Source organism: Leuresthes tenuis, unplaced genomic scaffold, assembly GCF_036924035.1.
Source record: "Leuresthes tenuis unplaced genomic scaffold, fLeuTen1.0.hap1 SCAF_12, whole genome shotgun sequence".
Classification (NCBI taxonomy): Eukaryota; Metazoa; Chordata; class Actinopteri; order Atheriniformes; family Atherinopsidae; genus Leuresthes; species Leuresthes tenuis.
In genome coordinates this window covers 32389105-32410484 of record NW_027325366.1, presented here as the reverse complement: position 1 = coordinate 32410484, position 21380 = coordinate 32389105, and the positions used below count along the sequence as shown (strand labels likewise).

The 21380-nt window shown below is 40.4% G+C and overlaps 5 protein-coding genes across 5 annotated transcripts; all 5 read left to right on the top strand.

Annotated features, from left to right (window-relative positions):
* Positions 1-4646: 4646 nt before the first annotated feature.
* On the top strand, positions 4647-5379 carry LOC140319756 (gamma-crystallin M3-like). Its single transcript, XM_072397527.1, has 3 exons — positions 4647-4695; positions 4784-5023; positions 5107-5379. The coding sequence occupies exons 1-3, from the start codon at positions 4681-4683 to the stop codon at positions 5377-5379; spliced, it is 528 nt and encodes a 175-aa protein (XP_072253628.1). The 5' UTR covers positions 4647-4680.
* Positions 5380-9493: 4114 nt separating this feature from the next.
* On the top strand, positions 9494-10220 carry LOC140319755 (gamma-crystallin M3-like). Its single transcript, XM_072397526.1, has 3 exons — positions 9494-9526; positions 9615-9857; positions 9942-10220. The coding sequence occupies exons 1-3, from the start codon at positions 9494-9496 to the stop codon at positions 10218-10220; spliced, it is 555 nt and encodes a 184-aa protein (XP_072253627.1).
* A 2500-nt stretch (positions 10221-12720) lies between these two features.
* Positions 12721-13469, top strand: LOC140319752 (gamma-crystallin M3-like). Its single transcript, XM_072397524.1, has 3 exons — positions 12721-12750; positions 12861-13103; positions 13194-13469. The coding sequence occupies exons 1-3, from the start codon at positions 12721-12723 to the stop codon at positions 13467-13469; spliced, it is 549 nt and encodes a 182-aa protein (XP_072253625.1).
* A 3359-nt stretch (positions 13470-16828) lies between these two features.
* Positions 16829-17595, top strand: LOC140319754 (gamma-crystallin M3-like). The gene is made up of 3 exons (XM_072397525.1): positions 16829-16840; positions 16988-17230; positions 17320-17595. Exons 1-3 carry the CDS (start codon positions 16829-16831, stop codon positions 17593-17595), a joined length of 531 nt encoding a protein of 176 aa, XP_072253626.1.
* A 2439-nt stretch (positions 17596-20034) lies between these two features.
* On the top strand, positions 20035-20761 carry LOC140319787 (gamma-crystallin M3-like). The gene is made up of 3 exons (XM_072397572.1): positions 20035-20049; positions 20158-20397; positions 20486-20761. Exons 1-3 carry the CDS (start codon positions 20035-20037, stop codon positions 20759-20761), a joined length of 531 nt encoding a protein of 176 aa, XP_072253673.1.
* Positions 20762-21380: the final 619 nt, after the last annotated feature.

Here is a 21380-nt window from a genome sequence, read left to right as displayed (position 1 = left end):
AACTGGGAGACTAAATACTGAGGAGGGTGATTAGTGAGTGACTGCAGCTGAGGACAATGAATCAGGTGACATGAGTGAGACTAAGTGACCAGGGGGGAAAAACATGACCAGAAACCTGAAAAGACCTGAAACAAGATTTAACAAAACATGAGCTGTGACACATATATGTGTGTGATTCTGTTTTATATAAGTTCCTGTAATGTTTCTGATAAGAATGCAACCCTCATAAAAATGGCCAACATTTCCATGCAGTTAATTCATTCCTCATTTATTGTTGCTGCACAAAGGCTGGACTGAGATCCAGGATCACACAAGAGTTTTAAATGAGCTTTGGTCCAGATGTTCACATGTGGCTTCTTCTCTGTCTGATGGAGCTTTAACTGTGGACGGTGAGCTGTGTTCACAGACTCCTGGAAGTGTTCCTGAGCCCAGGCAGTGATTTCCAGGAAAGAATCAGGTCTGTTTTTAGTGCAGAGCTGCCTGAAGGTCACAGACATCCAGGCCTGAAGGTCACAGACATCCAGGACTGAAGGTCACAGACATGCAGGCCTGAAGGTCACAGACATCCAGGCCTGAAGGTCACAGACATCCAGGCCTGAAGGTCACAGACATCCAGGCCTGAAGGTCACAGACATCCAGGACTGAAGGTCACAGACATCCAGGACTGAAGGTCACAGACATGCAGGCCTGAAGGTCACAGACATCCAGGACTGAAGGTCACAGACATGCAGGCCTGAAGGTCACAGACATCCAGGCCTGAAGGTCACAGACATCCAGGCCTGAAGGTCACAGACATCCAGGCCTGAAGGTCACAGACATCCAGGACTGAAGGTCACAAAGACGTCTCCTGAATCTTTGGATGATTTTATGTTCTGTAGACGATGGAATACTCAAAAGTCTGACCAACATTTTACTGAAACTCCTCCACAATTTGTAGACTCTGCCTCTCTAAGGTGCTCTTTTTTTATTCTTTTATTCTTCTGGTCTGTTGTCAATCAACCTGATTAGTTTCACAGATTTCTTTTAGTGTCACTTACTTTTCCAGCCTTTCGTTGCTCCTGTCGCAGACGTGTTGCTGCCTCAGATTCAACATGAGCTGGAATAATAAAATGTCTCACCTTCAACATTTTATTTCCTTTCTATGCTCCACTGAGAATAAAATATATGCTAATTATTGCACTGTTTTCATTTACATGTCACTGGGCTATAAGTGAAGTTTAAATTCAACCGGAGATGTTCGTGGCTGTGAGCAGACTTTCTGGAAGAGGATGTAAACAAAAAAACGTGCTTTCTTTATGAATGTAATGCCCTGTGATGGACCGTCTGCTCAGGATGCATCCTGCCTCTCGCCCAATGGCAGCTGTGATCGGCTCCAGCCCCCCGTGACCCGGAGTCGGGTGAAGTGTGTGTAGAAAATGACTGACTGAAGTCTTTTCTCCCAAAAGAATCAGTGATGTTAATGATAACTTGCCTGATTGTGGATGTTCTGCGTTTTGAAGCTTCATGACTTCACGATATTGTGTGCAGGTTGGAGTTTGAGATGATGTCATAGACACAAGGAGGATGGGAGTTAAAGGGGAACTCCGGTGTTTTTAAACCTTATTTCTGGCATGAAATACGTTCATCTACTCACCGAGAACAGTTTGGTGAAAGTCGGCGTCCTTCAGAAGATATTTAGATAACTTGAGATCCATATAACGGAGTGAACGGGGCTTAGAGGATGCAGCCTCTAAATAAGGCATTATCTGTCTTTATTTCACCAATACTTTAAGAAGAACTAGAAAATTTCTGAAGAAATTTTGATGGGTGCCAAGCTGCTGCCCGTCCACACAGAGACATATGAGTTAATGTGCTGAGAGTTGAAGGTCAAATTGAAGGTCAACCATTATATGATAATATAATCCAGTCTGAAATATGAGATTGTGGCTTGTTCTGGTGAAATCTGCCTGCTTTAGACACATAAGGCCCGGTTGATCTGTTCAGAATAATGGAAAACATATGAGTGAATTTGTGTCGTCAGGGGCTGCCATGAAGCTGTTATCATAACTGATGTGTTGAGAGTAATGGAAACATATGAGTTAGTGCGCGCTATCGCGCGCATTTGTCTCATGATCAGCTGGCATGAAGCTGTTTAACCATGTTGGCTGCCCTGCTGCTGCCCTGCTCCTGCCCTTCTGCTGCCCTGCTGCTGCCCTTCTGCTGCCCTGCTGCTGCCCTTCTGCTCCTGCCCTTCTGCTGCCCTGCTGCTGCCCTGCTGCTGCCCTTCTGCTGCCCTGCTCCTGCCCTTCTGCTGCCCTGCTGCTGCCCTGCTGCTGCCCTTCTGCTGCCCTGCTCCTGCCCTTCTGCTGCCCTGCTGCTGCCCTGCTGCTGCCCTTCTGCTGCCCTCCTGCTGCCCTTCTGCTGCTGCCCTTCTGCTGCCCTGCTCCTGCCCTTCTGCTGCCCTTCTGCTCCTGCCCTGCTCCTGCCCTGCTCCTGCCCTGCTGCTGCCCTTCTGCTGCCCTGCTGCTGCCCTTCTGCTGCCCTTCTGCTGCCCTTCTGCTGCCCTGCTGCTGCCCTGCTGCTGCCCTGCTCCTGCCCTTCTGCTGCCCTGCTGCTGCCCTGCTGCTGCCCTTCTGCTGCCCTTCTGCTGCCCTTCTGCTGCCCTTCTGCTGCCCTGCTGCTGCCCTGCTGCTGCCCTTCTGCTGCTATGTTTACTCTGCCCTCATCCGCCATCTTGGCTCTGGCTTCATCAGCTGTGATAGAACAGGGCAGCCATCTTGGGTGTGGTCAGCATTAGTTGCTATGGGCAACAGCTGCACCTGCCAACTGCCAAATCTGCACCTCACTTTGTCCCCTTAAAATCATGGGGTTTTCATATTGAGGCACAAGTCTGGAACAGACTTTCGCTATTCGAAAAGTAGAAGTCGGATCCGAATAATTCTTTCACCGTGAGCGCCAGAAGGGACGAGGGAAGCCAGTGGTGTTTTTATTCTTCTACCCCCCGTGGCTCCTTTATTATGGCAGTTTTAAAATGAGTTTTGCATCTGTGAGGCCAAGCTCAATGACAGTCACATTGGGTGAAAGAGAACTAAAAGGTCACTCAAAGTCGTCGTTCACTTGTCAAAATCTGATAAATATCCTGCCATGTTGCACAAAACTATCAGCAGCAAACTTTGTGTGAAGTTAGCCGACTGTCACAGAGCACGGAGTGAATAAACTGTGCTGCAGGGGGGCGTGTGGATGAAGTGGTCCCAGTAGAGTGCCTGTGTAGAAATCCCTCCGTTAGCTCTCCTATAGCTGCAAGTAGCCACATAACAGCAGCTATGAGCTAACAGAGCTATAGCACACGTTCATTCATTCATTCTTCTTAAAGTATTGGTGAAATAAAGACAGATAATGCCTTATTTAGAGGCTGCATCCTCTAAGCCCCGTTCACTCCGTTATATGGATCTCCAGTTATCTAAATATCTTCTGAAGGACGCCGGCTTTCACCAAACTGTTCTCTGTGAGTAGATGTGAGAACGTATTTCATGCCAGAAATAAGGTTTAAAAACACCGGAGTTCCCTTTTAAGGTTAAAAGGAAACTAAATATATTATTTATAGTGTTGATATCATCAATCTAATCCGAGTTATCAGGTCCTTTCTACCTTTATGTTTGTGCACATAAGCCTTTTCACCAAGTTGCATTTTTAGATATCATCACGTCTTAAGTTATATACAAACATATACAACCTTAAATCAGAAAAAGTCTGGATGGGATGTATTTTGGAAACAAAAAGCGACCTTGTCTGCAGCTTTTCATCAGGAGTTGATTATTCTGTTGCCTGTTTTTGTGCAATAACATCTTAATTCATCTCATTTTTATAGGAAATCTGCCTTTTGTTTTCTCAGGATCACAACATGTTACCGTGGCGATTATAGTGGCTTGAAAATGAGCTGTTAAGGTGTAAATTTCCCGTTTCATCGTTCATTATCGCAGCCGTGATCTGGAGACTTGTCACATTATGTGTAATTCTGTGTGCTGCACTGAGTTCAGAGAATGTTTCTTGTTGTTTTTATCTCTTCTGCTTCATTTCATTCGTTAGTGTTCACCAGTTTTTTGCATTTTAGGCCTGAAACACACATGATATGCATTTATTAAACATATATTAAAACAGACTCACTTTAAATAAACAAAACTGTCTTCACAGGATGGGAAAGATAACCAGAAATGTGTTTAACTGGCCTATTTGCTTGTACATTTGGTTTGAATTTAATAGCTGCTTTCTCTACAACATGCAGTCTATGCTTCTGTTGGATAAACAAGTTTCATATTCATACGGATGTGCATTTTATACTGACACGTCGCACTATTGAGGTCACACAAAGGGAAACTCTCCTCTATGAATCGTCCACCTGCCATTCAGAGGTCATACAGTGTACAATTGTGTTAAAGAGACAATTCACTGTACTGACTAACATATGGAAAAATCTATTCTAAAGACTTCTAGGGGACGTAATCACGTGCAACTGTGAAAAATACCCGGGTGCTCTATAGACCTCTATACCATGTTGCTGTGTCAGGGCTTCACACAATGGGAGCCACAGATGCTTTGGGTTTGGTCAGGTATAAAAGTAACGGTTAAAACAGGACCAGCATCAGTGAAGCACAACACTGTTCTCCAGCACCACTTCCATAACACCAACTAACACCACTTGCAATGACCATGGGCAAGGTAAGCACTCTCACCTGGGCTTATTTTTCAGTATCACTCATATCTATGCTGCTCTACAGCTCATCCATTTCATTTTGTCCTTCCTCAGATCGTCTTCTACGAGGAAAGGAATTTCCAGGGCCGTCACTATGAGTGCATGAGCGACTGCGCCGACATGTCCTCCTACCTGAGCAGGTGCCAGTCCTGCAGGGTGGAGAGCGGCATGTTCATGGTCTACGACCGTCCCAACTACATGGGAAACCAGTTCTTCATGAGGAGGGGCGAGTACGGCGACTACTCCAGCATGATGGGAATGAGCGGCGTCAGGTCTTGCCGTATGATCCCCATGGTAGGTATAAAACACCTATAATCAGTGCTCCTTCGTATGAATCAAAGAAATGTAATGAACTTGGTTCTGTTTCTTTAAAACAGCACAGGGGCCAGTTCAGGATGAGGATCTACGAGAGGGAGAACTTCGGAGGTCAGATGCATGAGCTGATGGACGACTGCGACAACATGATGGAGCGTTACCGCATGAACGACTGCCAGTCTGCCCACGTGATGGACGGCCACTGGCTGATGTACGAACAGCCCCACTTCAGAGGCAGGATGATGTACATGAGGCCCGGCGAGTACAGGAGCTTCAGGGACATGGGCTTCAGCGGCATGAGGTTCATGAGCATGAGGCGCATCATGGACATGTAAAAACAGTTGTGTAAATTATGTCTAAAGTCACTAACAGCTAATAAAACTTTTTGACACAAGTTTTCTACGTGTTGAGTCGATGCATTTTAATTCAGAGGCCTTTATAATCCTGTATCATGTTTGTACCACATACTGCAACTGTGCATGTTTCGTGCACTTTAGATACCGATAAGCATGTTAAAAACGATCATTTGGCCAACTGCTGACACCAATTGGTTTTTCTGGGGTTTTTTCTTCCTTTAGTATCAGGAAAACAATGAAATATGAATCATAAAGCCTGAAAAAAGCCACCTACTGGCCATTTGCTGGAACTGCATCTGATAAGCATCGGCTACTGCAAATGCAGTCAACAAGCCAAATATTGGCTGATAGCGATGTTAGGCCATGAAATTACACCGATCTAATACATACAAATGAATCTATAATATTCTATATTCTATATTCTATATATCTCTATAATATAAAAGTTATTCAAACTATCTCAATCAAGAGAAAAGTACTTGCAACGACTGCATTAACAATCCTTTTGGCACATTCATAACATTTAGAATATTCACCTCTTAAAATGACTATGGCCACTGTTCTGATACAAATACATCATAAATAAAAGATCAATGTCCTTACAAACCTATCAGCATGGTGATAACAGCCTTACCCCGGCCTCGGCAAAGCGTTGGTCCTTAACCAACCACACTGCAGAGATTCAGAACAAATATTCATGATTCCAGAAAGAAGAACCCAGTGACTTTGCCGACCTTTTGACCCTAGGTCTAATACTACTGTCAGTTCAGAGCTCCTACAGACGACCTTGTTCCAATTTAGCGTTTAAGTTGAACTCATATATATATCACGATATATACAATATATATATATCTTATGAGACAAGTCCTTGTCCTCTTTTGTTGCCTTCAGGGAAACTTGGATATATATAGAAGTCCACCCTTGAAAGGTACCATCCAGAGGTATTATGTTGGTGTTTATTCACATTTCACCACCTTTTCAACATTTATGTTACTAAATGTTGGCAACATAGTAAGACAAGTTAATGCTGTAATTTTCTGTTCTGTATTATCTGCTTTTAGCACAATTTTTCTGTGTTTTAACTAATAAAAACTGTACCACAGGCAACATGTTAAAGCCACCAAACTCAGTAAATAATGTAAAAAGAAAAGTTCTAAATTGTACGAATAATATGAATGAAATGCGATATTAGTTGTTCCCTCATCAGCAGTTTTCCTTTATATCAGTTGGTTGTTAACATAAGTTAGCATGTGCCAAATTAATGATCCGATTCGCTGTGGCAACCCCTGATTAAGGGAGAGGCGGAAAGAAGAAGAAGAAAAAGAAGAAGAAGAAGAAGAAGGAGTTCTTGGTTTGTTTTCTTAATTTGAGGCGTCCAAAGAGCTTGTCATTAGCTCCTTGAGGCGATAATGAACCCTTGAACCCACTTGAACCCACTGCTCATCTCAATTATCTCAATCAAATTTCAATAAATACAAACCTGTTGGATGAACTGTACCTGATTTAGCCTTTATCTAACTAATTTCAGTATAATTTGGTTACAATTAATGCTAAATTTGGTTGGAAACTCAATGACAGATTGTCTTTTCTTACCTTTAAGCTCTTTAACATTAACAACACGTTTCGTGGTTCTAATGGTTCATGGCTTCGTTCTTGTGGTTCTGGTTGTGGTCGGTATTTAGCCAAATATTTTCTGTGCACCTTTGCTGATCGAGTGCAAAATTTCTCGTTGAATTATCATCATTAGTTCTGAAACAACAGCTAAACTATCGTAAATGTTGTATCTGAACTGAACTTTCTCCACTGCACAACAATTCATTACAATTACTCATAATTTATCTTATGATGATGGTTTATTAAATCCGTATTATTTTCCAACTATAACTGTCAGATTGATAAATGGGATAAAAGTACAATAGCTTTCTCTGAAATGGCTCAACGTGCAAAATGATGCATGAAACAGTTGAGCAATTTGGAACGTGGCTGGTTTTAGATGATCTCAGGTAATATCAGGTTTTACAATTTAGAATAAAGTGGACATTGAAAGACATTTCGCTTGATTGAACCCACGTTGCTGCCGGGTTGCTGCATATCAGCACACATTGATGCGGCGCTGAGTCTCCCCTGTTTGGAGTTATCAGAGAGGAACAGCAGCAAAATACTGAGGAAGTATGTTTTTTGAACCAATAAGGCTGAAATTTGCTTCGTAGTGCAGATCAATTTCATATCAGCAAAGTATTAAATGGACCCTAAAGGCTTTAATACTGAATTTGTGTCTTTAAAGCTGCTCTTTGTGGAAAAAAAATGTTTAAAAACATTAAAAACTCATCAACACGATAGGAAAAACTATACATATGACGTTATATAAAAGAGACCTTAGTACCACTCTGTAGCACACAGTCAAGTAGAAGTTAGTAAAACAAAAGGACAAAACTAACAACAGCAGAAGCTCAGAAGTTAGTATTATATTATTATATCGCCTCCACAGAGAAACCGCATTCACCACCAAAAAATGGAGAGCCAGAACGAGAGTAATTATTTAGAGTATTATTATCTTTTCTTCACTGAAGGCAGCTTTAGCGCAATAAAAGACTGAAATCTGATGCAAAACATGTCGTTTTTATTTGTTTTATTGGCTTATTTTGTAAATTTTGTAGATGCAGCTCATGTCAACACACTTTGATGCGATGCTGAGGCGCTTCTGTTTGGTACGTTTGAATTACCAAAGAAGGAGGAACATTGGTGGGTGAATGAGGACATATTATTTTGCACCCATAAGGCTGAACACATTTGTGATGAGCGCTACAGTGTTATAAATGTTTGCTACCAAGCTAATTTTATAATGTAAACCCCTGTGAAGGTAACTTGTTCCTCATCATTGTGAGGATTTTTTCAGTTCAAATTAGAAGAGCTGGTAGTGAAGAAAAGTGCACTCAGCTGGTAAAACTCTGCCCACTTGTGGTGAAAAACCTTTATGCTGTTTACATAAACTGAAGGTGAATGTATGTTGGTTTTTGGTACAAATTGTTGCTTATCATCAATAAAAACACCTAATCTGTTTACTTATTTGTGTTAAGAGAGTCGATTTAAATAATAATAATAATAATAACATAATTACATGCAGACTTTGTCTTTATCAGCACAACAACGTCACATTTATTTTCTAAGAGTAAATGCTAAAAGCATTTCAAGCACTTTGATTCTATTACCCAGTTGTCATTTTTAAATTAAATGTTATTATCTTGAGTTTTTTAACAGCTTGTTAGCTTTTTTTATTCACAAAACACACATAAATGATCCTTGATGTATGTTGCGCATAGTTATATTTTCATCTTCAACTATTGTTAGGTTTGATTAAATATTCCAGCCAAACTTTTTAATTTGAGTCTCAGTCTGTAGTTTCTGAATTGTTTTTGTTTTTTTATGGTAAAAAAAAGTATATTTAGCTGTTTATTACACAACAGCACATTATTTTATTCATTACCTTTCACAAAAGTAATAGAAAATCAACATAATTAGCTAAATATGACTATATAAATAAATCTCCTTGTTTATCACTGTGAATAAATCGCCTTTATTCTTTAACCCCTCACCCCTTTCAGCATTTAAAACCATCCAATAAATCCCTCCCAACATGCTATAATTGTTGTGAATAGATGTGTTTACTTAATGTTCTCAAACCTAAAATCCTTATGTGCTCACAAATGTAAAGTTGAGTGTCATAGTGATCGATATATATGTACAGCATTAAGTGTACCTCACTTTAGAGAGTCAGTGAGGACACATGATGTACCATACAGGTCATTCACACACAGCTCCTAACAGTCACAGGGGCCAGGCTATTCATATTCCACAATCACAGTTGAAAAAGCAGTTTCTAATGAGAGAAAAGGCTTTCAGAAAAATTAACGTAACCTCTGCATTCTGTGGAGCTCAAAGGTAAGTTGCTGAGTTGGGGGTTTTGTGAAGGGGGGCGGATAGGGTGGAGTCACTGGTTCTTTATGTTTGGTCAGGTATAAAAGGAAAGGGTTAAACGAGGTAGGAAAGCATCAGAGCAAGAGCAGCCAAGAGCAGCAACTCACCAGCAGCAATCATGAGCAACTCCGGCATGAACATGAGAGGAAAGGTACAAAATCTTTCTGTGATAAACAGAATTTCTTTTGTAATTTAAATGATTCAATTATTTTTAACCGGTACTATTCACTGTTTTTCAGATCATCTTCTACGAGGACAGGAACTTTCAGGGCCGTCACTATGAGACCACCAGCGACTGCGCCGACATGTCCTCCTACCTGAACAAGTGCCACTCCTGCAGGGTGGAGAGCGGCTGCTTCATGGTCTACGACCGTCCCAACTACATGGGAAACCAGTACTTCATGAAGAGGGGCGAGTACGCCGACTACATGAGCATGATGGGAATGAGAGACTGCATCAGGTCTTCCCGTATGATCCCCATGGTAGGTTACCGACTCTTTACAGAGATCTGAACAGAACCAGTGTATGAATAAACCTTTAAATTCACTTTTCTAATGATTTTACAGCACAGAGGCCAGTTCAGGATGAGGATCTACGAGAGGGAGAACTTCGGAGGTCAGATGCATGAGATGATGGACGACTGCGATAACATCCAGGACCGTTACCGTATGAGCGACTGCATGTCTGCCCACGTGATGGACGGCCACTGGCTGATGTACGAACAGCCCCACTACAGAGGCAGGATGATGTACATGAGGCCCGGCGAGTACAGGAGCTTCAGGGACATGGGCTTCAGCGGCCAGAGGTTCATGAGCATGAGGCGCATCATGGACTCTTACTATTGAATACTGCCCTGATATTAAATGTTCAATAGCAATTAATAAAATAATTCTAAACTACCTCAATTTTTTGTCAGCTTATTGATCAGCTATCTAAATAAAAGAGTGTCACACAGCATATTATGCCAAAATATATGATGGGACATGACATAAACATTTAAAATGGTTTCATCTGATGGAAAAACTATGAACCCATCGCACTTCATCCTGAAAAACGATGACAAACATAGCCGCTGTTCTTTTAAAAAGTTATAAAACTCAAAGTTTACCACATAAGTTTGTCCTATTGAAAACAAAAAGAGAAACGGCTCCCCGATATGCGCTCCCAAAAAGCCAAGTCTGCTCCAGTAGAGCTTTGAAAAAAGCATTTCATCAGGCAGCAAAACGATAAGCCTATGAGAGCAAGACTAATCATGTGTAAATCATCATTAACTTATGTTTCATTGGGACTTAAAAAGGCTAAAAATAATCAAAAACTGAGGGATGATATGAATGCTTTTAAGTTAAAGTTAAAAACATTTTACCCTTACAAACAGGCATCTAAATTACACAATAATAAGTAGATTTTTAGAATAATTTGGGATAATTCTGCAGCTCTTTAATGCTGAAAAGCATTTTAAAAAGAGCTTTTGCAGGTCTGCTACACCTTCATTGACTAACAGTACACTTGTTTTGCATATTTCAAACATTAAATGTTTGGTTTACAGACAGAAATGGAGCTGTGCTCAGTTGAGACATTGCTAACAGTAGCACCTCATGATAAGCTAACAGATGCTAACTGACGATTTTGTGAACAGAAAAATGTTTGACATTACTCTCATTAAACCTCTAAGGCAGTTTATATATAAAGAGGAATGTAGCCACAAAACACAAGTACTAATGTATTACAATGTATACTGTGTACTAATGTATCTGTGGATCAGTTGGCTGTTAGTTTCAGCTAGCCGTTAGAGAAGTTGATCATCGCTAACAGCTAGCTAAAGCTAACGATGAATGTTAAAAACTCCCTCATTAAACAAATTGCACTTTTATTTACTGTTTATTAGATTAAAGCAGCAACTACTGGTGTGCATTTTGTTCCAAACTATAGTATTAAAGCCCTCTAAATTCATTTTAAGCTTCTGTCATCTTTTCTGTTGGAATTTAGTTTAGGACTCATATCAACATAATTTAAGCTTTTAGCTATTCTCATTTGAAATCAAGTAAATAGCTTCCCACCAAAGAAACCTATATCATTGTTAATATTTTAATTCATCAGAATATGAGGGGCTATTTTATCAAACTTATACTAATTTATTTTTAAATCCACAACATGACCAAAAACAAAGAAAGTCTTGAGTAATGGTGAATTATATGTTTGTTTCTAGAGTTATGAGCTAGCGAGACAATGAAAAAACCTTTTTTTTGTGTGTAACTTTATGACAGTAATTTACTTTTAATCCATTTTAGGTTTTTGGAAAAGCAAAGTTTCAGAATTTTATTTTATTTTAAAAACATGAACACATGATATCATATTATATCATATCATATGAAATCATATGAAATCATATTATATCATATCGTATCATATCATATCATATCATATCATATCATATCATATCATATCATATCATTATATCATATCATATAAAATCACATCATTATATCATATCATATCATATAAAATCATATCATTATATCATATCATTATATCATATCATTATATCATATCATAGTGTATCATATTTTAATATATCATATTTTATTGTCACCTGTTTACCTCTTGATATGCATAATCAATTATTCTTACCTCTGCTATGCACACAAATTTACAATTCTTAGTTTTTTTTAACTCAATTTAGAAAACGTTTCTGGTTTGTTGGCATAAAACCATCTTTTTTTTAAAATGCTGCATATTGTTATAATATAATTATACCAACAAAACACTATCAGTTTTACTATCAGTGTATATAGACCTGCAAATGCATAAATAAAGTACGTAAAACAAAGAATTGTAAACAAAAAGACCCATCCATGGTAATTAATTGTATTGTTTAATCATATATCATAGGCCTCTCTATTGTTTCAGTTCCCTAGTTTTTTTCTGATAATAGTCAAATCCTACATAAACTGCTTAAATATCAGATTTTAAAGGCCGTTTGTCATGAAACTACAAAATACTCAGATATTTATTGTAACTTTAACTGTTTTTAGCTTATTGGTGTTGCATAAAAGTACAACAACCATAGAATATAGAAAATAGGCTGATACCTTTTCTAAAGGATGCATTTTCTGAAGTCTTCTAGGGCACAGTCATGTGATTTTACAACACAGAATCACCAACCGCTACAGGGCTCCATACCATGTTGCTGGGTCAGGGGTTTTAACAATGGGGGCCCACTGACTCTGTAGGGTTTGGTCAGGTATAAAAGCAAAGGTTTAAACCAAACAGGACAGCAGTGCAACAGCAGCAACAGCAACAGCAACAGCAGCAGCAGCAGCAGCAGCTCACCTACAACCTACAAATATGTCTACCACCGACATGGGCATGGGGAAGGTAAGCTTTAGTTCTCTTTCTGTCCCAAATTAGATGTTGTAAACTGTAAACAGTATGTATGAAAATTATTTCAGCTTTGACTCTAATCGAATGTACGCCACGTTTCTCAGATCATCTTCTACGAGGACAGGAACTTCCAGGGCCGTCACTATGAGTGCATGAGCGACTGTGCCGATATGTCCACCTACCTGAGCAGGTGCCAGTCCTGCAGGGTGGAGAGCGGCATGTTCATGGTGTACGACCGTCCCAACTACATGGGAAACCAGTACTTCCTGAGGAGGGGCGAGTACGCCGACTACTCCAGCATGATGGGAATGAGCGGTGGCATCAGGTCTTGCCGTATGATCCCCATGGTAGGTATAAAAGCTGCACACCTTCAGGTCCTAATGGATCCCAACCAAAACATTAGACATTCATTCTATTTTTTTATTCCTTCCAAACAGTACAGGGGCCAGTTCAGGATGAGGATCTACGAGAGGGAGAACTTCGGTGGTCAGATGCATGAGATGATGGAGGACTGTGACAACATCATGGAGCGTTACCGTATGAGCGACTGCCAGTCCTGCCACGTGATGGACGGCCACTGGCTGATGTACGAACAGCCCCACTTCAGAGGCAGGATGATGTACATGAGGCCCGGCGAGTACAGGAGCTTCAGGGACATGGGCTTCAGCGGCCAGAGGTTCATGAGCATGAGGCGCATCATGGACATGTATTAAACATTTTCATTTTGAAATAAAAAAAGAAGAAGAAACATAAACATGAACCTTCTGCTTTTGTTCTGCTCTGCTGCAACACACACTATTACAGGCTTATTGTCACCGCACACATTCAAAAACACAGTAAAATAGAGAAAATAGAATGAATTGACAGACTTATACTACATATAAAGATAAAACTATAAAAGAGGCATACAACTACAACTATAAAAATGAAGTAAGAGCAGCTAATGCTCATAATGAGTGGATAACACTCACTGCTCACAGTTTTGCTCACTGGTTATTATCAGTGTTATAAATAAGGGTTATTCCTGGTTTTGCAGGAGAATCCTTATTTTGTCACATTTTACGAATGTGTTGACTTCAAAGAAGCGACTCGGTGCAAAAACATGTTCTCAACAAATTACTGAGGAGCTATTTTTATCTATGAAAAACTTTGTGAAGATGCCCAGTAGCTCAAATGATTCAGGGATCACCCTGTGTGCAGAGGCTGAGGTTCAAGTTCAGGCCTGAGGCTGTCTGCCTTTTTCTGGTGTCGCCACAATAAAACAAAGGCCGCAAAAATCAAGGACTGAGCTGAGGTAGTTTCAGCATCTGATTAGGATGCCTCCTGGTCGCCTACCTTTGCAAGTTATTCGAGCACGTCCACCGAGGAGGGGAGTCGGGGCAGATCCAGAGCTCACTGGAGGGATTATATATCCCATCTGGCCTGGGAACACCTCAGGATCCTGCAGGAAGAGCTGGAGAGGCTTCCCTGCTGGACCTTTTACCTCTGCGACCCGACTTCAGATGACTGGAAGATAAGAGATTAATGGATGAATTCATGGATGGTGCAGAAAAAAAAAACTTTCTACAATTCTACAACAGATTTCCATGCTGTAAAATACACCTGAGCATACGCTGCATAATGCATATTGAATTAAAGTAAATGTTCTGTGTTTATCCATCAATTTTATGAACAAGAGAAGTTTTGAAAGTTGGCATTTCATAAATGTGAAATATATATGTAAATGGCTTTAAATAGAATACAATTGTATTAAATTTGTCTGAATGATTTGATTTCTATCAATTTCTCTGAACCTGCTACTTGAATAAACTAAATTTAACTGAATATTGAATAAAATCAAAGTTGGTTAGATTTTTAATGGTGCCCCCATCTATTGTAGATTCTTATCATCCTTTGCCCTGGGATTGATGTTTACTATAATTATTTTAATTAAAATCCAGTTCTGATTAAAATCAAATGAAGACATATGTCAAAGGAATGATTAAAAAAAGCAGCCAATACATCCAATAAACTGTTTAGATACATTAATGAATGTGACTATCTTAAGCTCTCGATTATATTAAAAAAAAGAATGTACATTTAAATAGACTTTTCATGTGGATTAGAGTATAAAGCTATTTCTTGCTCTGTGGCTCCCCCTACGGCTGTGGGATATAACACTAAACCTCTCTCTGAACCCTGTATGTGCACAGTCAGCTGTACACATGCATTAAATGTGCTTCAGAGGCTGACAACAGACACTTCCAGAGGCCACCAAAAATGTTAAAAGACAATGTACGGTGATGTTATAGGACCTGACACGAATAAGAAATGATAACAACAACACAGACATCAAATAAAATGTACAGTTAATCTGTAATACAGTTTGTTTTATCCACTTTACATTTTACACTTACATCTGTTATGATCTGTAACCATGGCAACGGGACATTTGCTAACCTCCTGGAGCAGCTAACTGAGCTTTCAAAAGACCCCAAATCCAGGTGAGTTGAAGAGGCGACGTCTGCGATGCAGAGCAGGAACAAAATGGAGAGAAAGGAGGAAGTTTAAAGTATTTCTTCCTTTAATCATCAGGGGAAATGTGAGATCTCTGGTGGATAAAATGGACGAGCTCGGAGCCCTGATGAGGACACAGCAGGAATATCAGGCAGGGACCTGGCTGCAGGAACAACTCTAACAGCTCTCTGCTCAGCTTTAAGACTATCCGGGCAGACAGAGACTGCAGACAGAGCGCTAACAGTAAAGGAGGAGGATCACAGAGCTGGTTAGCAACAGATGGTGGAATCCTGGACCTGGCTGCAGGAACAGCTCTAACAGCTCTCTGCTCAGCTTTGAGACTGTACTAGACGATACTGAGAGAGTTCACCTGAGTTACCTGCTGACGCTGTGTGTGACATCATCAGCTGAGTTGTTGCTAAGCTACAGAAACAGCAGCCCAACCCACTGATGGAGACCTCTGAAGGTTCCTACCACACCTTCCTCTCTGCTGCACTTCAGCTTTCTACATGTTTCTCAACTGGTTTTTATCTTATTTAGTTATCTATCTGTAACAGCAGCTGATCTTTAATAATAATTAAATTAGAATTTAATCTAACTGAATAAGATGAAAACACCAACCTCATGCAAGTATAGTGTTTGTGGCGAATGCTAATTTGTGACCTTTGACCCTTTACATTTAAAGACACTCAGTTGATCTCGTTGTCGACTGTTGGTCTGGGAGCAGCAGACAGCAGTTGTCATGCCAACCTGATAAGTTTTGGGTTAGAATTTCAGCAGCAGCATCACAGGTTTTACCAGCTACACGAACAACTGTGACCTCAGCATCTGAAGCGAGTTTCTGGGAGGTCATTGATTTATAAACTGAAAAAACGAAGGCAGTCCCGGAGGAATCCCCGTCTCAATCCTATGAAACACAGACTTGGTTTTATTAAAGACAACACACCAGGTCCAGGAATGAGCACAACAAAGTCACAAGCACATAGTTTTAGGCTTCACACACTTTATTGCTGTGCTATCAACACAGAATCATTCAGTCGTCACACTGAACTTATTCCACATTGTTATGTAACTGCAGAAAAGAAGGAAACTGATCCTGAAGCATTGCACTAATAAACATTTGCTCCTGTAATTATACGAACTACATCACGCTTTCATCTGTGGTTCAACAACCTTGTGCTTTTAGAAAATGCAGCTTCTTAAACTACATGTTTGTTCTAAAGTCACTCCAGCAACATTTGTCAGAACAGCAGAAATTAAATGAACTTGAAGAGGATTCACATTTCTTTCTCATCTGTCCAGTATGTGAACATAAAGTCAGTAAGTTAAACCACATCAGACGTAATCACAAAACTCGATGACGGGGTCTTTTTGATCTGGAATGATAGAGCCATAGAGTGAATGCATAATAACCCCATCTCATCAGCATTCACATGCAGAGGGACCAGCATTGCATGCTGCTGACTCATGGATACCATACAATAGTGCCATTGCTTGTTTGGATGTCACGTTCGGTATAAAAAAGGCTTAAATCCAGGATAGGATTGCCATATCATCACTCAGTCTATCAGCCACCATGCACGGCAAGGTAGGTTTTCTGCAACAGGACATCACCCACATTCACTTCTTCTCACTGTTTTATTAATTTGACACTCTGATGATTACTAAAACTATGTGATGAGGAATAATTACAGTGAGTTTGTTCTGTCCTGCGTCTGCTCTGCTGGGATCTCAGATCATCTTCTACGAGGACAGGAACTTCCAGGGTCGCTCCTATGAGACCAGCAGCGACTGCGCCGACATGTCCTCCCACCTGAGCAGGTGCCAGTCCTGCAGGGTGGAGAGCGGCATGTTCATGGTCTACGACCGGCCCAACTACATGGGGAACCAGTTCTTCATGAGGAGGGGCGATTACTCCGACTACCAGCGCATGATGGGTTTCAGTGACTGCATCAGGTCTTCCCGTATGATCCCCATGGTATGAGACAGCAAAACATTCCCAAGTAAAGAAAAGCAAAGCACAGCATTCTCCTCAGAGCAGCTAATCTGTTCGTTGTTTCCTAACAGCACAAAGGATCCTACAGAATACGGATCTACGAGATGGAGAACTTCGGAGGTCAGATGAACGAGCTGATGGAGGACTGCGACAACATCCAGGACCGTTACCAAATGAGCGACTGCCAGTCCTGCAACGTGATGGACGGCCACTGGCTGATGTACGAGCAGCCGCTCTTCAGGGGCAGGATGATGTACCTGAGGCCCGGCGAGTACAGGAGCTTCAGGGACATGGGCTTCGACCGGATGAGATTCAGCTCCCTCAGACGCATCACTGACGCCTGTTAACTTCACCGGCTCAGCTGCTTCTATTTGTTCTATCCCTGCAAATAAAGCAATTTCCAAATTCAACAAGGCACATGCAGTTTTTACCAATGTGATTTGATTTTATCTTGTGTTATTTTCACAGTAAAAACACATCACTGATGTTACAGTTTGTGGTTGAGAACAGCAGGTTTTACTTTGAACACCTGCACCTTTAGCTATGGAATCATCTCCAGTGAACCCATGACAAGCAATTAGAACAAAATAAACCGAAAAAGTTAGAAAATCCTTTTAAAAATGGTTCATATTTCACCTATAACTCCTAATATCCCACGGGCTGCAGACCTCTGTTGGCGTATTTAGCGTGCAGCATCAGTCCAGTCTCATGTTACTTTGAACAGTTTGCAGGTCACTACATTATAGATTAAAACATGCGGGTTGTCATGATCTTCAAACATCAGGGGGTCAGTGGACTTTTACATGTTTTAAAGCAGTTATCAGGCCCTACAGTCCACGTTCTTACTTGCCTTTTTCTTTATTCTGGGACATTTTACACACTCTCCACCTGAGGCTGAATAAAGGGAAGTCTGTTGCAAACGGAGATCTTTTGGAGGCTGCGCCACAGATTTACTTATGGCTGCTGTTGAGAATTGGTGGATTGTTGAGGAGCCAAGCAGGTTACAGTAGGTTTTATTTAAGACAGAAACCAAAGGTGCAGCCAGGCTGCATAAGAGAACTTTTGGTTAGTTTGAAACCAGGAACAAAAGCAGCAGTAAGAGCGAGAACTTGACAAAGACTGAGGGAAACCTGGTGCTTATAAACTGAAGTTACTGATGAGACAAGTGACAGCAGCTGAGGCTGATAAACTGGAGACAGGTGTGCAGGAGAGCTGAAACCCAAACCAAGGGAACCGGGGACAACTCCTGCTGGGATGTGAAAAACTGAGACCTGAACTAAAAGATGAGCATCAGAACCGAGGCTGTATCAGGTCCATATGAAACAAAAGCAAGAACAACAAGTAAGGCAAATCATAAAAGTGCCAGACTATGAGAGAAAAAGTGGAAGATGTGCAAATAAAGACAGAAAAAGAGCAAAGAATAAACGAGAATATTAAAACCAATAACATGACTCAGCAAAACGCTGAAGAAACTAAAACAGAAACGTCCATCTTTTATCTACAGGCTGAAACCTTTCACAGAACCAGACGTGAAATAAATCAATTAATCTAAACGATATATATATATATAACGATATATACTAAATAAATCATCAGCCTGCAGGGGTCCGACACTGAGAGGAAGATATATGAACAAGAACTTTACAGACTCGTCTGAAAGCTGAGAAACATTTTATTTATCCCACGACGGGGAAATTTAATGGCAGAACAGGGCAGCAAAAGAGTGAATATGTGTAAAAAGAGCTCTTAGAATATAAAAGACAGAGAATATATAAGTGTATGTATGTACACAAACACGTAATTTACAAAAATCAGAGATTAAGAAGCTTTTAGACGAGAAATAATTATTGAAATTACAACATTTTGAGGTTAATAAACTAAGAAAAAAGTTATTCATACAGAAGTTTTCAATAATTAGGAATATTGGTCCCATGGAAGCAGTCTAAGAAAGTTTAAACTAAAATCTAACGTAATATTTAATCCAAAACATTATCAAAAAGCAATATATTTTCCAATAAATGTGGAAATTAAATCCATTTTTGTATTATAAAACATTCTCTGATGCAGCAACAGTTTTAAGCTAAAATCAGTATTTCTTTCACTGATTATTCTGTATTTATTTGCTCAGTCCAGCGTTCGGTTCCAGCCATAAACTAAGAAAAAAGTTATTCAGACAGAAGTTTTCCATAATTAGGAATATTGGTCCCATGGAAGGAGTCTCACTAAGAAAGTTTAAAATAAAATCTAACGTAATATTTAATCCGAAACATGATCAAAAAGCAATATATTTTCCAATAAATGTGGAAATTAAATCCATTTCTTTATTATAAATCATTATAAATCACAGTTTTAAGCTAAAATCAGTATTTCTTTTACTGATTATTCTGTATTTATTTGCTCGGTCCAGCGTTGATACCAGAGTTCGGTTCCAGCCAGCAGCTTGATCACGTGCACTTCTTTTGATGTAAAAAAGGAAACATAAGTCAGTTTTATTGGTTTTCCTTTATACATTTGATTGACATCTGTGGAAAACACAATATTATTCAGCAGCAAAGACAATGCGAAGCGGGGCCTCGTCTAACAAATGCAACCACCGCAGATCTGGATCCATTAAAGGTCCCTTTGAATTGAACTGTACGTGGGGGCCTCTGCTTCATGTTGCTCTGTCAGGAATTTCAACAATGGGGTCATGTATTCTTTGGGTGCGAGGTCAGGTATAAAAACCGGAGGACATGGAGAAAAGTGTGCAGTCAATTTGAGCCAAACAGTTGAACCAATCTGTAACCATGACCATGGGCAAGGTGTGTGTCCGCGAACACGTTCCTCTCCTCGAACAGCGAGGGAAATACGAGCTTAAACGGTTCTGTGTGGCGTCTTAAAGGTTCTTTGCTTTGGTTTTGTTTTCGCAGATCATCTTCTACGAGGAAAGGAACTTCCAGGGTCGCTCCTATGAGACCAGCAGCGACTGTTCCGACATGTCCTCCTACCTGAACAGGTGCTACTCCTGCAGGGTGGAGAGCGGCTGCTTCATGGTCTACGACCGGCCCAACTTCATGGGGAACCAGTTCTTCGTCAGGAGGGGAGAGTACTCTGACTACCAGCGCATGGGCATGAGCGACTGCATCAGGTCTTCCCGTATGATCCCCATGGTGAGGAGTCTCCAGAGAACCTGATCAAAACAACTTAACCCTGAAAGAGAGATCTCTGTGATTAACTTTTACTCTTTTCATTCTGCAGCACAGGGGCCAGTTCAGGATGAGGATCTACGAGAGGGAGAACTTCGGAGGTCAGATGCATGAGCTGATGGAGGACTGCGACAACATGATGGAGCGTTACCGCATGAGCGACTGCCAGTCCTGCCACGTGATGGACGGCCACTGGCTGATGTACGAACAGCCCCACTTCAGAGGCAGGATGATGTACATGAGGCCCGGCGAGTACAGGAGCTTCAGGGACATGGGCTTCAGCGGCCAGAGGTTCATGAGCATGAGGCGCATCATGGACACATGCTAAAGAGCATCAGTGTTTAAAATCAAGCTATTAAATAAAATCCCTTTCAAGTGAATTCCTCTTTTGCTCTGTTAATAGTGTGATATATTAGTTTATTAGATATATTAGTATAAACCAACTGTAAAGCCATGTTCTGAAGCGGCAAACATGAGAGAAAACATTAATTCCATGTTTAAGATAATTAATTGAAGCATATCAAACACAACTAATCAGTTTTAGTGTAATGACGCTACACACCTCTAGATGGCAGCATTTCACCACTTTAAAATAAGAGTTAATCTGTACCATCAAAGCAGAAAATACAAACTAAAAAAAAATATCAATACTAAAGAAAAAACCAAATCATATTACAGCAAACTTTACCACTGATCAGTGTCCTTTCTAAGAAATATCTCACATAAATGTCCATGAATGCTTGACATAAAAAGCCTTATGTTAATAATATATCACCCATTTACGTGTTGATTTATTAAGTACGTTTTAAAGTATATTATATGGTTTATTCTATAATATTAGTCAGCTTAAAATCTGCAAAACACAGAACAAATAAGTTACTGCATCAACACATAAATATGTGAATAAAAAGCAGCAGAAGGGTAGAGTAACAACCTTTCCATGTATA